Source organism: Geotrypetes seraphini, chromosome 8 (assembly GCF_902459505.1).
Source record: "Geotrypetes seraphini chromosome 8, aGeoSer1.1, whole genome shotgun sequence".
In the NCBI taxonomy this organism is placed as follows: Eukaryota; Metazoa; Chordata; class Amphibia; order Gymnophiona; family Dermophiidae; genus Geotrypetes; species Geotrypetes seraphini.
This window is the reverse complement of record NC_047091.1, coordinates 85,576,986-85,593,135: the sequence shown is the minus strand read 5'-3', so window position 1 is coordinate 85,593,135 and position 16,150 is coordinate 85,576,986. Positions and strand designations below refer to the sequence as shown.

At 43.0% G+C, this 16,150-nt stretch overlaps 1 protein-coding gene across 1 annotated transcript in view; it reads right to left on the bottom strand.

Annotated features, from left to right (window-relative positions):
- PRR22 (proline rich 22) overlaps window positions 1-14,047 on the bottom strand; it is a 44,172-nt gene extending 30,125 nt beyond the window's left edge. Inside the window, exon 1 of the mRNA XM_033954660.1 lies at window positions 13,957-14,047. Coding sequence (XP_033810551.1) covers window positions 13,957-14,020 — 64 coding nt within the window. The 5' untranslated portion in view covers window positions 14,021-14,047. The remainder of the gene's footprint in view (window positions 1-13,956) is intronic.
- Between the last annotated feature and the right edge of the window lie 2,103 nt (window positions 14,048-16,150).

Genomic DNA, 16,150 nt, shown 5'->3' with positions numbered 1-16,150 from the left:
TTCTATGCTCCCTCTGTTATGCTGGAAATCATTATTTCATTGGCTAAATATGAAAATATCTGAATTCATTTGGAACAAGAAAAAACCTCGAATTGCTCTCGCCAAACTGAAAGCCTCTAAGATCAATGGTGGTCTTAAGTTTCCTGATTTCTATCACTATTATATTGCTTCATTAGCCAAATATGGAGCTTACTGGCTCACTAACTCCTCCACTCAAGATCTTCCCACTCAAGATCTTCCTGCCTGGTTTGAAATGGAATGTTTTTTATGTACGCCTTTACACATCTCCTGCTTACTAATGGTGTCAATACCAAGGCACTTGAAGAGGTACTCTTTATTGGGTGCAACGCAGCATGCTCTTTATCTTATAGATACATTGACTGAAATCTCAATTAATGTTAGTCCACTCATGTCCCTTTGGAACAATCCCAAAATTCAAAATCACGACAAATCTCTATCATGGAAAAGGTGGCAGCGAGCAGGTATATGGTTTGTCCATCAATTGTCTACCCTCAACTCGTTAATTCCATTCGATATACTGTGCTTTACATACTCGCTGCCTCCTTCTGCTTATTCACAATGGCGTTCTCTCACTGGAGTGTTGTCTTCTATGCATATACGATTTGACTATATGACTTCCAAAAATACTATTTACCACTGGTCTTCTTTGTCTCTATTAAAAGGCAAGGCGATATCATCCTTCTATAGTATTTTAAGAGATCACTCCTTCACTTTTTCACCTCACTCTATGAAGCACTGGGATGCTATACTTACCACTCCGCTTTCTGACATTGATTGGGAGCTTTTCTGGTCATCAACAAATCGCCCGCTTTTATCTTCTAGAGTATCACAATCTTTCTTATGTGGCAGGCAATATGGACCCCACTTCGCATGTGGAAAGCTAACTTAAAGCAAGACTCTGTTTGCTGGAACTGTTTGAAAGAGGAAGGAACTCTTGATCATATGTTATTTCATTGTACTCTAGTCCGTTCTTTTTGGACCTACGTCTGGAACACCATACAATCTATTACTAACTGCTCAGAAGAAATCTCTATGGACATTGTAATCCTTCGCTCTCAACACCCATGTTTTACACAATCAAATTGTCCATCTAAACTCATTGATACCATGTTGGTGACTGCTCTCATGCACATTCTAAAAAATTGGAAATCACCTTCGCTACTAAATTATACTTTTTGGTGGAACTCTCTGAGTATGTATCATAGATTTGAATCCTATGCATATGAGAAGAGAGTTACATTCCGAACCTGCATGAACTTGAAATATAACAAATCTCCATGGTCATTCTTAGATTCCTATGTGCGCTCATCTTCTTAGACACTCCTGTTATCCTTTTCTTCTCTTCTCTTCTCTCTTTCATTTTTCTTTCCTTTTTCCTTTACTGCTCTCTCTCATCTTTATCTTATATATCCCTTACATGCATCTTCAATAATTGGAGCCTTTGCTCCTCTACAGTTAAACATAGATTTGTATACTCTATATACAGAAAGCTTTATTTTGTTTCTATGTACTTTAAATGATTCTTGTATCCTTTAAAATACTTAATAAAAATTATTGAACTAAAAAAACCCCACAAAAAACAAGACCGTGACTAAAGAAAATCTAAACCATTTGCAGGATTTGGTCTCCCGAACTCTGAAAATCTCCCATATGTTTGGAAATTAAGTTTTTGTAAATAAGTGTATGTGAAATTTTTCCTACTTGTTCTGCCTTGACTATCTGTTTGCAGCTTTTAAAATATAAACATTCTAGCAGATTTTTCTGTTTTCTGAGACTTATACTATAATGATGATACACAAACTGGATTATGTGATATTTTCTTTTGTTATATGTATGTGAGAGTATTTACTGTTTCCTATCTTAAGGATGGCTTAAGAGTGAGGAATTATTGAAAGGTTTTTTTGCATAACTAAATGCATTACATTCTGGGAGTATTTCCTGAAACGTGGAAGGCTCATGATAGAGAAAAGAAATGTTTTAGTGTGAAAAGCAAGATTTATGGTTGGACATTAGTCCAATAAAGAATGGGTTTATAGAAGGGAAGTTGCAAGTCAGCCTGAAAGTATGTGTATGTGAGAAAGGGTGATGAGATTGTTATTAATTGCAAGATTTATAAGGAGATAAGAATTTGTGTATATAGATTAACACAATAAAATTTCTTGGACTGCTATCAAGCCCCATCTGATTTTTAAAATAAGTTCAATTATTCATACCAGTCATGTTGGTAGTATTTAGGTCAAGAATTCTCTTTTGCTTTTTGAAAGTATCATCTTTTTAACATTTGTTGAGGACTTTCATTTGCAGAGTATCCAGAGGGGGAATGACTTCCTCCACATAAAGAAACCTGTACTATGAAGAAAGAGACTTAACAAGTGCCTGATTTCAGGAATGCCTGTCCATGGTTGAGTCCTGCGGCCTAATGAAGATTGGCTCAACGCTTTTCTTCGTTTGCCAGCAATAAAAGACTGATTGCCTTATTTATTATTGCCACCATGATTGTTGGCCTAAGATGACTTTACAAGTTTTGGTTTGATTTGTTTTCTGGGTATTTTTTTTTCCTTTGCAAATGTGGACTTGTTGATTTGCATTTTAGCCTCTTTATGGACTTATGTAATGTTAGTTTATGCTTTGCCTGATTGCATCTTTCATCCTGTTTGGACTACTGGTCCTGATTATCTCTAATCTCAACGGCTTCTTTCCATCCATTTCTTGTTGCTTGGCTGAAGTGAAGTGCACTGAAAGAAGAGTTCCAATACCAGAGCTACTTACGGCTTCATGACTTTAACCCAGCCATCTTTACTGATCCAGAGGTTGAAAAGTGCGATATGAAATATCTAATGTGTTTCTCTGGACTTCCATTTTAGCCTATGAGCATGACCTGATAATGTTTGCAGTCAACCAGGACTGCACCGTTCTAAGCCTGACATACTGCAGTCTTGTGCACCATAGAGACTTTAAGCCAGCTCCTACAGATATTCTTACTGAATGATTTATGACTGATGTACTGAATTTCATTATTCTCAATGTATTTTTTTCCTTTTTTTTCATGTTTGACATTTTTTCAATAGTAGGTTAACTTTAGTTAAGAGTGTTATTATTCCTTTTTTAGTTTAGACGTCCATAAGTAGGTTATGCTTTCTGATAAGATATATTTCCAAACACACCACATTAATACATTGTTTTAGTTAAGAATTTTTATGCTGCGCTTATTTCATTTTGCCTTCTTATTCCTTTTAGTTAATGTGTTATATTAGGCTTAGTTTGCGAGAGTGATTTTAGGTTTGAGGATATTTCTTGGAATGTAGGGAATGAGGATTGTTTTATTTCTTTATTTTAGTTACTGTACATTCAGGCCCTGATTCTGTATAGGACGCCCGGGAGAGGCATCATATACAGAATCGGGCCTACACTAACCCCGATTCTGTAACTGGCGTCCGTTACAGACGCTGGTTAGAGAATCGGGTGAGAGTAGACGTGGCCGCTACACTTATTGCGGCAAGGGATCACTTGTGCATCACTGAATCATGGATCAAAAAAGATGATTTTTTTCACACAAAACTAACTTTGCCCCCCTGGCTACTACGGCCTCTTCTCTCCCAAAATCAACCGGAAAGGAGGAGGCCTGGCTCTGATTTACAAATCATTCTTCGATGTCCAGCTCCTTGAAAAGGGCAGCCATACCTCTTTAGAATTCATGCTAGCTTCAGTCAACGATGAACTTCATCCCTACCCATTAGGTATCCTGTTACTTTACCGCCCACCTATCCCCGGAACAAATCCTCCGAACTCGTTCTCGAGACCATAACAAGGGCCTTCCTAAAATTCCAGAGACTATTGATCATTGGCGATATTAACCTCCACCTAGACGATAACACCAACAAGGATGCAACTGATTTCAAAGACTTCCTCACCTCCCTAGGCTTCACTGCTCCTTCGCCCACCCCTACCCACGTTAAGGGGCATACTCTAAACATCATCAGCTTCCTCGACCTGACCGAACACAAAACTTCTGCTGAAGAGGCCCGTTGGGAACATGTCCCCTGGTCTGATCACCTTCTAGGCTCCATCTGCCTTCCCATTTTCATGTCTCACCTTGGCACTCCACCCCGAGCCACTAACTCTATTATCTACCGCAAAAAAATCACGAGTGAATTGTTCTGGTCCCAATTTCTCAACCAACTTCCCCCTTTTCCTGAACATGCCGACCCAGATTCCAACTGGCACAACTGGGTAACCCTTTCCGGGACCACTTACCGTGCTCTTGCCCCTTTGTCTACTAAACCTATCTCCTATTCCCGCAAGGCTCCCTGGTATCTTCCATACCATAGGGAATTGAAGCAGAAATGTTGAGCCCTGGAGCGTAAATGGAAAAAAATTGAAATCCCCTTCTGTATTAAAAAAAGCAAGGAAGAATTTCTATGGAGATAAAAACACCAGATCAAAAAACCAAAATAGTACATTGTTCAACATCTGGCGCAACCTAACCTCAAAAAACGACTCCACCTTTCCCCCTTCCCCCCCATCTGCAAACGACCTAGCCAAATTTTTCAACGAAAAGATTACTACCATAAGGAGTTCTTTCCCCCCAGCTGTCTCTTACAATTCTCTGCCTCCCAATGACTCCAGCCCTATCCTTGCTGATAGATCCTGGACTGCCTTCGAACTCATATCCGAACCCCAGATCTCTAAACTTTGTCTCAAACTGAAATCCTGCAAATGCATCCTAGATCCTTTCCTATCCTACCTTTACGAAAACATTCCTGCACAGGTCATCTCCTCCCTTACCAGTCTTATAAATACTGCTCTACTATCTGGCCTGTTTTCCACAGAAATGGGACACATTGCCTTATCCCCTCTTCTGAAAAAAGCTGATCTCGACCCTTCCTTACCATCGAACTACCGCCCCATTGCAAATATCCCTCTCCTAACTAAACTGCTGGAGGCCATAGTCGCTACCCAGCTCTCTTCTTACCTAGAAAGATTCTCCATTCTCCACCCCTACCAACACAGCTTCAAACCCAGCTTCAGCACTGAGTCCCTCCTAGTTTCCCTAATTTCAAAGGTTCAACAACTACATTCTCGTAACAAATTTGCTGTTCTTTTACAATTTGATCTCTCTGCAGCTTTCAATGTTGTCCACCACGACATATTACTTTATCAACTTTCCAAGATAGGAATTGACTCCACCGTCCTAAAGTGGTTCTCAAACTTCCTTCGTTCTCGCTCCTACACTGTCAACACAAATGGCACCATGTCCGTACCTTGGACACTATCTTGTGGTGTCCCTCAGGGATCACCCCTATCCCCTATTCTCTTTAACATCTACATGTCCTCACTGAAGCTCCTCCAACTTTCCCCCCTTGAATCAATCTACACATACGCTGATGACATCCTTGTCCTCCTTGAAACAGACCAGAACCTCACCAACCTCCACGAGAACATTACATCTTGCATAATGAGACTCCACTCCTGGTCCCTCTCGGTACAGATGAAACTAAATGAATCAAAAACAAAATTACTCTGGCTCGGCCCAAAGTTAGAACACCTCCCCACCATCTTCGCACTACCCACAAGCGCTGCTCTGCACCTTGAGTTCTCAAGCAAGGTCCTTGGCATCACTATTGATTCTTCTCTCTCCCTCAATGACCACCTTAACTCCTTGGCAAAATCATGCCTTTTCAGCCTCCACATGCTGAGGAAAGTAAGATCCTACTTTCGCCAAAAACATTTCGCCGTCCTCGTCCAATCCATCATCCTCTCCAAACTTGACTACTGCAATGCCATTTACTTATGCCTAACAAAATAAAGTCTTCAAAGACTCCAGCTTATCCAGAATACTGCAGCCAAGTTGATCTTTGCAAAACGCAAATCTGACCATGTCTTCCCACTCCTATCCAATCTTCACTGGCTCCCAGTGATTTCCAGAATCCATTTCAAATGCTCCTGCCTGGCTTTTAAGATCATTCACGGCATCCTTCCTCCCCTAATTCCACTATCCTTTAACTCCTCGAGTCCTGACTCCATCAGACCCGCCCAAAGATATAAACTATCCTTCCCCTCTCTACGCGGTATTCACTTTGCAGGTAAACTGGGAAAATCTCTTCTCTTCAAAATCACAGGTCTCTGGAACAACCTTACTATCCCGTTGCGGAACCTGGGCTCTCTCCAACTATTCCGCAAGCAACTGAAAACTTGCCTGTTCTCTAACATATAATTCTATTTTCCCTCTTACTCTTCCATTCTATATATAAGCTCATGTAAACCTTTTCCTTTCTCTTCTTATATTTTAAGTTCTTGTAAACCGTGCCGACCTCTACTTACGTGGAGAGGATGCGGTATATAAACTTAAGGTTTAGTTTAGTTTAGTTTAAGGGATCTCTCTGCCATAATAAGTATAGTGGCCGCCTGTCCAATTGCCAGCAGAACAGGCCGCTCCCCCCGGAAACTCCCGATCGCCGGCAGGAGGGTGCCCAACCCCTCCTGCTGGAAAGCTGCTCCCCCTCCAAACCACCCACGCTAATGCCCCCCTGCACTACCCCCCCCCCTGATGACCCCCCCAACTAACCTCTAAATTGTTGGCCAGCCGGCTGGGTCTTGCTGCTGTCCAGCCGGCAGGCCCGCCCCTTCCAGGCCCATCTCCGCTAAGCCTAAGGCCTGATTGGCCCAGGCTCTAGAAGCCTGGACCAATCAGGCCTTAGACATAGCAGGTCTGCCCATCCCCACTAAGTCTAAGGCTTGATTGGTCCAGGCTCTAGGTGCCTGGGCCAATCAGGCCTTATGGTTAGTGGGGATGGGCGGACCCGCTATGCCTAAGGCTGTGATATGCGGAGTATGCCTGCTAGGGTTGACCCTGATCTAAACCCCCAGGTTAGAACAGGTAATTTCCCAGCCACTCAAGTTAAACCCCAAAGTAACCCTCTGCCTGACATTTCTTCCAAATCCAGCAGAGGGAGCTTGGGGGTAGAAGTTCAGACTTCCCCTCCCCCATCTCTTCCCAAGGCTGCAAACCGGAAATGCACTTCAGCTGGGGAGGCTGGGCGGGGCTGTAGGCTCCTTAACCGAAGGTCTGAACGGTTAGAGAGGGAGAAGCAGGGCTGGAGAGCAGGAGATGAGGTTCAAACACAGCTCCCTCAGGCTAGCTCAGGGCTAAGAGTTTGCCAGGATCCTCAATGTGCTGAAAGTATGGAGATTGAGGAAAGTGAAACTGTGCTGTCTCCTGAGTGCTCAGACAGTCTGCAAGACATGGAATTGGAAGGTGAAGCAACCTGGGACGATCAAGCCATGGATATCGGCGTCTCCAAGGCAATTGCCACCCTGCCTGACTAAAGGTATCATAATTCCATTTTACTTTAAGGACACTAAATTGTCTTGTTTTTTTCTGGTGTATGTTTTACCAGTGTGGTGGGGGGAATTAGCCCCACGTTCGAGGTGGGATAGAGGGCTCTTCATGTAGCGCATGTCAACACGTGGAGCACCACCACCTGGCCAGCACTACTATCTGCTAAAGTAGTGCAGTGCAGTTACACTTGGCTTTTTGAGCCAAATTTTGTTCTTTGTTTTTTTTCCTTGGAATGGAAAGGACTGTTTGTGTGGCTGCTGATTGAAGCCAAGAACTTTAAAGATAAAAACTCAGAGGGACTGAGGTTTTGGTATTTTTCTTTGGACTATCTTGAATGAACATTAAGTTTACTTTTGGGAACTGTTGGATTTATCTGAAGAAACTGGAACAAAGTTTATTTTCCTTGTTTTGCTGTGGAATACAATAAATCCAGTCCAGATTTTCGTTCTGATTTTTCCTTTTAAGTTAAGCCAGTATTCTGACAACTCTTGGGGGCAGCCTCTCGCAGCTTACAAAGGCCCCAAAATCTTGTCCCCGCATTCCTGGACTCCTAGCTCTGAGAGTGCGGGTGACAAGGCCTGATTGGTCCAGGCTTCTAGAGCTTGGACTAATCAGGCCTTAGGCTTAGCGAGGATGGGCCTGGAAGGGGCGGGCCCACCTCATTTTGATGAGGCGGGCCTGCCAGCTGGATGGCAGCAAGACCCATCCGGCCAGCCAACAATTTAGAGGTTAGTTGGGGGGAGGTTAGTTGGGGGGAAGGTTAGGGGGGTCATCAGGGGAGTAGCGTGGGGGGCGTTAGCGTGGGGAGTCCGGAGGGGGTGTGGCTTTCTGGCATGAGGGGTTGGGCACCCTCCTGCCGGCGATCGGGAGTTTCAGGTGGGTGGCGTTCTGGCAGGAGGGGGTTGGGCACCCTCCTGCCTGAAATTGGACAGGCGGCTGCTATACTTATCGCAGCAGGGAGATCCCTTGCCGCTATAAGTATAGCGGCTGTGTCTACTTACAATGTAGGCCAGCAGCAGCATTTCTCTCCCCCCCCCGTGCCTGTGCAGCAGCAGCAGCAGCAGCATTTCTCTCCCACCCGTGCTTGTGCAGCAGCAGCAGCATTTCTCTCCCCCTCCCTTGCCTGTGCAGCAGCAGCAGCATTTCTCTCCCCCTCCCTTCCCTTCCCTGTGCAGCAGCAGCATTTCTCTTCCCTGCCCTGTGCAGCAACAGCATTTCTGGCCAGTTCCTTGCTGCAGCCGGTTTTCCATTCAAAGCCATGGGTGTCGACACCTCGTGCAATCCTTGGCTGCGTCAGAAGCCTTCTCTCTGATGTCGTGACTTCACAGGGAATGCTTCCGACGCAGCCGCAGATCACGCGAGGAGCTGACGGCTGCAGCTTTGAGCAGAAAAACTGCTGCAGGGGAGCCGGCCAGAAACTAAACACCCGCCGGAGGGAGCACAACTTGGGTCGCGGACACCCCTGCTTTTAAGTTTACTGCCACTGCTGCTGGTTAAGGAAAGCAGCAACGGCAGAATAGGGAGGGTGACTGGCTGTGCACCTCCTTGCACCCAGGGTGTACCCCCCCCCACCTTGGTACTCCTCTGCAGCGAACACAGATTCTTGTGTCATGTGCAAAAGAAAACAGAAGTGCTAGCACATATAGCAGTTTTTCTGAAAGTGTGTTTTCATGACCAGCTATTTTTCATAATGTGAGACCTCAGTGAGCAGCACTACAGCATGAAGTTCTGTTTTAAATTGGGTAAGATCACTAAAGAAACCTATGAAATGTTGAACGTGGCTTATGGGGAATATGCCCTGGTCAAAGACTCACTCCAAAGAGTTGTCCTGCTTACCTACCAAGGATGTGCACAGCTAAAAATATTTCAATTAATGAAAAGAGTTGCCATACTGGTACAGACCGAGGATCTATCAAGCCCAGTATCCTTTTATCAACAGTGGCCAACCCAGGTCACAAATGTCTAGCAAGACCCAAGGAATAAAACAGATTTTATGCTGCTTATCTTAGTAATAAAAGGTGGATTTCCCCAAGTCATCTCATTAATGACTTATGGACTTTTGTTTTAGGAAATTATCCAAACCTTTAAAAAACTCTGCTAAGCTTCCACCACATTCTACAGCAACAAATTCCAGAGTTTAATTACACGCTGAGTGAAGAAATATTTTATCCTATTTATTTTAAATCTACTGTTTAGTAGCTTCATCGCATGCCCCCTAGTTCTAGTATTTTGGGAAGGATTCACTCCACTCCACTTTTATAGCCTCTATCATATCTCCCCTGCGCCATCTTTCTTCTTCAAACTGAAGAGCCCTAGCCACTTTCATCATAAGGATGTCATCCCATCCCTTTTATCATTTTCATAATAATAATAATAACAGTTTATATACCGCAGGACCGTGAAGTTCTATGCAGTTTACAATGTTACAAATTAATTAGAATTAACAAGGCTAGAAGCTAGTTATTAACATCGCTAGAGATCAGTTATTGTGGACTAGGATTGTACAAGTTAGTTGCCTAAATACTTCAGGAACAGGTATGTTTTTAGGTGTTTCCTAAATTCCCCATCACCCTTCTCGGTACCTTTTCTAATTCTGCTATGTCTTTTTGAAATATGGCTACTAGAATTACACACAATATTTGAGGTGTAGCTGTACCATAGAGCAATACAAAGGCATAACATTCTCATCTTTGTTTTACATTCCTTTTTTGATAATTCCTAACATTCTATTTGCTTTTTAAGCTGCTGCCACACACTGAACTGAGGGTTTCAACGTATCCTCAAAGATGGCATCTAGATCCTTTTCCTGGGTGGTGACTCCTAATGTAGAACCCCACATAACGTAGCTATAGTTCAGGTTCCTCTTTCTCACATGAATCACATTGCACTTGCTCACATTACAAGAGGGTGCTTTTCAATTCTGAGATGCTTTTGGGTTTGTTTCACCCATTCAGTTTTAATAAAAATTATTTAATATGTATTAGAATTTTTAATGTATACAAATCGATGATGTAGGTTAATTCATAGGTTAATATATGTGTAGTGCAGTGGTTAGTGCTCCAGCATCAGCACCCTGAGGAGGTTGGTTCATATTCTATGCTGTTCTTTGTGACCCTGGGCAAGTCACTTAATCCCCCATCGCCCCAGGTACATTAGAGTGTGAGCCCACCAGGACAGATAGGGAAAAATAATTGAGTACCTGTGAGAAATGAAAATACTAATATTTTCTAATGGTGTTAATTATTGCAGAATAACACAGAGGAGGTGAACACTTAATTGTATAACACTTGCATATAATCAGGTATGGTTAAATAACTACAGAGAAACTATAAAGATATTACTTATATATATATATATATATATATATATATATATTTCTAATAAGGTAGGGGGTCACTAAAGAGGTAATATTATAAAGAATATATTAATAAAAAGGTAATGGAAAACTAAATGAAATACTGGTAAAATTCCAGAAGGAGTTTGTTTAACATTGTGCAGTAAGAAGTATTGCTGACTCAAAAGATGGAAGGGGGGCATTCCTGGGACACTGAATACAATGCCTATAGTCAAATGAACATTGTATCGAGGTATCAGCAGAATTTACCATAAGCAGTCGCGTACCAAGGACGGGGCGGGGGGTGCTGACTGCCCCAGGTGCCAGCCCTATGGGGTGCACAGCTGGCCAGGTCCAGAACCTCCCGCGCTGCTCTAAACGGCACCTGCACCTCAGCGTGGCTGCCTTACTTATTCCAAAGCAGAGTCGGCAGCCACGCTGAAGTGCAGGAAGGTCTCGCGATGACTGCTTCTGTTGCCTCTGCTTCGGAAGACGTAGGTGATGTCAGAGGGGGTGGACTGGCAGCCACAGTCATCGCGGGACCTTGCCACAACTCCCTGCATCTGCCGGCCCACCGCCTCTGACCTCACTTACGTCTTCTGGAGCAGAGGCAGCAGAAGCAGTCATCACGGGACCTTGCTGGTTTGGATGGAGAGAGGAGCATAGAAGGGTGGTGGAGGTGGAGGGAGAGAAAGGGGGTCAGGGTGGTATGGAAGGGTGGTGGAAGGAAAGAGAGTCAGGGTGGTATGGAAGGGTGGTGGAAGGAGAGAAAGGGGGCAGATACTGATGGAATTTGTATGTAGGGAAAGAAGAGAGAGACATGATGGGGAAGGATACTGAATGGAATTGGGTTGGAAGGAAAGAAAGGGGGGCAGATGCTCATGGAATTGGTGTGCAGAGAAAGGATACTGGATGGAATTGGGTTGGAGGGAAAGAGAGGGGGCAGATGCTCATGGAATTGGTGTGCAGGGAAAGGATACTGGATGGAATTGGGTTGGAGGGAAAGAGATGGGGCAGATGCTCATAGAATTGGTGTGCAGGGAAAGGATACTGGATGGAATTGGGTTGGAGGGAAAGAGAAGGGGCAGATGCTCATGGAATTGGTGTGCAGGGAAAGGATACTGGATGGAATTGGGTTGGAGGGAAAGAAAGGGGCAGATGCTGATGGAAGTGGTGGGAAGGGAGAGAAGAGTGTGAAATGCCAGACCATGGCGGTGTGGGAGAGGGAAGGGAAGGAGAGGAGAGATGCCAGACCATTGGAGGAGGGAAGGGAAGAAGATGGATGCCAGACTAATGGGGGGTGAAGGGAGAGATGGAAGGGATAAAGTTTCTGGAAGGGGAATAGAAGGAGAGAAGATGCCATATAGAAGGGGCAGAGAGAGGGTGGATAGTAGATGAAAGCAGAAACCAGAGAAGACAAGGTAGAAAAAATTTTTTATTTCTTTTTTTGCTTTAGGGGTGATGCATCGCTGTTTCTGTGGTGTTGCATTGTATGCAGAGTCCAGCATCTTGGTGGTTCAATTTAACCTTTGTCTATGTATTTCTATTTTATTCCCCCTTTTACAAAACTGTAGAGCATTTTTTAGCACTGACCGTGGTGGTAACAGCTCTGATGTTCAGAATTCTATGAGAGTCTAAGCTGTTACCACCATGGCTAAAAACCACACTACAGTTTTGTAAAAGGGGGAGGGGTTAGTTTGTGATTACATATTCCATATTAGGCGAAGGTGTTTTCTGTGTTCTGTGTGTTCGAAAGACGTGGTTTTCTGTTAGGATTGACTGTGCAGGATTGATCTGTACTAGTCTGGCTTGTTTAGTTTTACAATGGGTTTATTGATGTATTGCTCACTGCAGTATGTAAGATGCTGCCTTTTCCTAGGTACACACTTGTGTGACGTGTGGATTGTTACTAAAAATCATGTTTTTCATACAGATGGGGGGGGGGGATTGTAAAAAAATGATGGGCCCCAGCTGGGTGATGGGCTAGGTACGCCACTGACCATAAGGACTATTGTTTAAAAAGATGGTCTAAGCATGTCATGTGAGGAGTGAGTATGTGAAAGGAGGGAACAGTGCCCAAATATAGGCAGTTCTAAATATGGCCAGGGTCTGAAGAATAAGGGGTGGAGAGATAGGAAATAGGTGGGAAGGATTTGAGAGTTTGTGAACTGTACTGCTCTACCCAATGAGCAGACAGGCAGGAAGGGCTAACTAAAGATTGTACAGACTATATCATCAATGAATGTACTATTCCAGGTGTGAAATTCACACAAATGCATTTAGGTACACATCAATGTATGAAGAAACAGCAAACTGCTAACTCATATTAGTTAACAAGTGGAGAAAAGACCTTAGCGTCACGTCGGATCAAACAAAGCAATTCAAATAGAAAATTTAAAGATGCAGACACATCCTCGGTCATAAATACTCCAATGTTCTGATTCTTTTTCTGTTTGAGTTAAAAATCTCACACTAATAAATAACATATCATAAATCTCCACTGCTATAAATTATCTTCTCAGTCAGAAAAAAAACTTAAAACAAAGATATAGAAAAGTTATCTGCTGCAAGGATCTCCTATATATGATGTGTTAGCAGAGTCTAAAGACAGCAGAGGGTCCAAATCACTCTCCTATGGACCCCTTTCAGCCAACTCCCGACAGGGCCCCTGTTTCGCTACACTTAGCTTCGTCAGGGGAATAAGCTTTAGCTTGAGCACAACGCTTCCAAAATTCTGCCTCTATTCCAGGTGTGTCCATCTTGCCAATTTCTGTGCATAGAGGGTACCCATTTTGGGCCCAAAATGTAAATAAATTATATTGCTTACTTTACTCAAAGTCTCTCAGAGTCTTACTCATCTTGTGGGCAGTGCCTTTTCTCACAGTATCTGAATATAAACCACTTAGGTTATAAGTGGTATATAAATACTAAAAAATAAATAAGTTGATTTTGCAAACATAACTTTTTGCAGACATAAATCTATAAGGTGTGTTAAATCAAATTCAGTCTAACCAAGTATCTCATTATCACCAACCCCTTGTGACAGCCTTACTGGAAAGATCATCCTGGCACAATCCAACCTAGATCCATTTTCTTACTCACTACCCTTTTTAGGCCCTAATACTTTTTCAGGTCTCTAAAAGAATATTGTTGGGAGTTAGCTAATGAAAAAGTCTTGCCTTCAATTTGCTTGCTTTTACTGCTATGTATTTAACTAAACTAAAAGGGCAGTTATATTTTGTCTTATAAACCTTCTGCTTACCTATCAGAACAGGAGTTTCAGGAAGACCAAATGATTGGAGCGAGGGGCTTATGTTGTGCTGCATTTTAATCCTAGGGGAAGGTGTGCATGCTGGTCCAAGAGTACGTGCGACAGCTCTCCTCAGGAAGGCTGCCCTGCTAGAAGTTCTGTTTTCTGTGGTTACCCAGGAGAGAATTTTAGAGAACAATTAAGGTTCTTGGAGTTCCTGGAGGATGAAGATCTAAGTTAAGACAGTTTAGCACTCAATTACCCTCTCTCCTTTGGCCTTCTTCCCCCCACTCCCAGATACCAGACCACCAGGCTGACCCATTATGCTCCCCCATTGTATGAAAAGGACCTCAATAACAGGGAAGTTGCAATAAAAAAAAACTATCTACAAGCTTTAAGCCACATAACTATGTTACAGTTGAACTTGAATGCATTTGACATATCAATTGTTCCACTTTCATCCCGAGAACCTAAATCAGGCATTGAAATGAAGCACTGGATATTTCCAACACATTAAAATATAATTCAACATAGTTATGTTTATGTTTATTTGATTAATATGAGACAATGCCTGAATCAGAGAGTATCCAAGCTCCGTATCTTTTATTGATTACCCCTTAACTACCATGTTCAGTATACTGTAGAGGAGTGGTCCCCAACCCAGTCCTGGAGGACCACCAGGCCAGTCGAGTTTTCAGGCTAGTCCTAATGAATATGCATGGAGCAGATTTGCATGCCTGTCACTTCCATTATATGCAAATCTCTCTCATGCATATTCATTAGGGCTAGTCTGAAAACCCGATTGGTGGTCCTCCAGGACAGGGTTGGGGACCATTGCTGTAGAGGGTCTATGACATTTTACCTCTCTCCCCACATCCATCCCACTCCAAGCTCTAGTCTAGAACCCCAAGATCTCCAGCAGCTACCTTCCTTGGACCTCTTCAACTCCACAGTGCCTGACTACATACTTGACCAAAATGGGTCTGCTTTCTCTAACCGTAGTTTATCTAGATCAGGGGTCCTCAATCCAGTTCTTGGGACACACCTAGTCATAGTAAACATAGTAACAAATAATTGATGGTAGTTAAAGACCTAGATGGTCTATCCAGTCTGCCCATCTCTGAATGTGCTTTATGTTTTGCTTGGATTCCATTCTCTTTCTAAATCTTCTGTGTTTATTTTGTGCATTTTTGAATATCATCAGTTTTTGACCCCACCAACTCTCATTGAATGGAATCTAGACATACACCTCCCTCTCCATCAAAATGTATTTTCTAAGTCTGCCACCCTACCTCAATTCATGTCTTCTAGTTCTACCACTTTTCCATCTCTGAAAAAGACCTGTTTGTATACTAATACCTTTCAAATATTTAATTGGTTTTCTTCTCTTATATAAGTTGGAATAGAGTTCCAGAGTGTGGAAGCTTTTACTGAAAAGATAGAAGATCGGGTTATATCGTGTTCTGTTGGCATGTCTGTGTGGCCAGTCTATTAGTAAGCTGGCCCCTCCCATGTCCAAATGGGCTTCATTTAGACATTTTCAACTTGCATGGTATTATGGTCGAAAATGGGGAATAAAGTTAGATGTCCTGAGATTGGACTTCTAGTTGGATGTCATGGTGGCCAAGATGACCAACTAGATCAGGGGTGTCAAAGTCCCTCCTTGAGGGCCACAATCCAGTCGGGTTTTCAGGATTTCCCCAATAAATATGCATGAGATCTATTTGCATGCACTGCTTTCATTGTATGCTAATAGATCTCATGCATATTCATTGAGGAAATTTTGAAAACCCAACTGGATTCCAGCCTTCGAGGACCGTAGTTGCCCACCCCTGGTCTAGTTCCTGGAAACCAGGTTAGTATCTTGTTGTCAAGGACACAAAACTGATTCATTTTTGGCTGAAGCAATGTTATTAAGAATGTGCCCTCTTTGGAAAGATTACAAACAGGAAAGAGTGCATCCTCTTTGCAAATAGTACAAACTATTTCCAAAGAAGGCTGACTCTTAATAACATCTATTATCAGCAAAGAGGGAAAAAACTCAAAATGTAGTGTTTCCTTATCATCCCGAGATCAGTCCAGAAATTTGAGTGTGTGCTGTCCTATCATCGCTTAAGAACCCTGTACAACTTGCTGATGTTGGTATTTCTCAGTCTGCAGCAGGTGGTAGGCTTCCCATGCAATCTTTAGTGGTCTGGTAAGACTT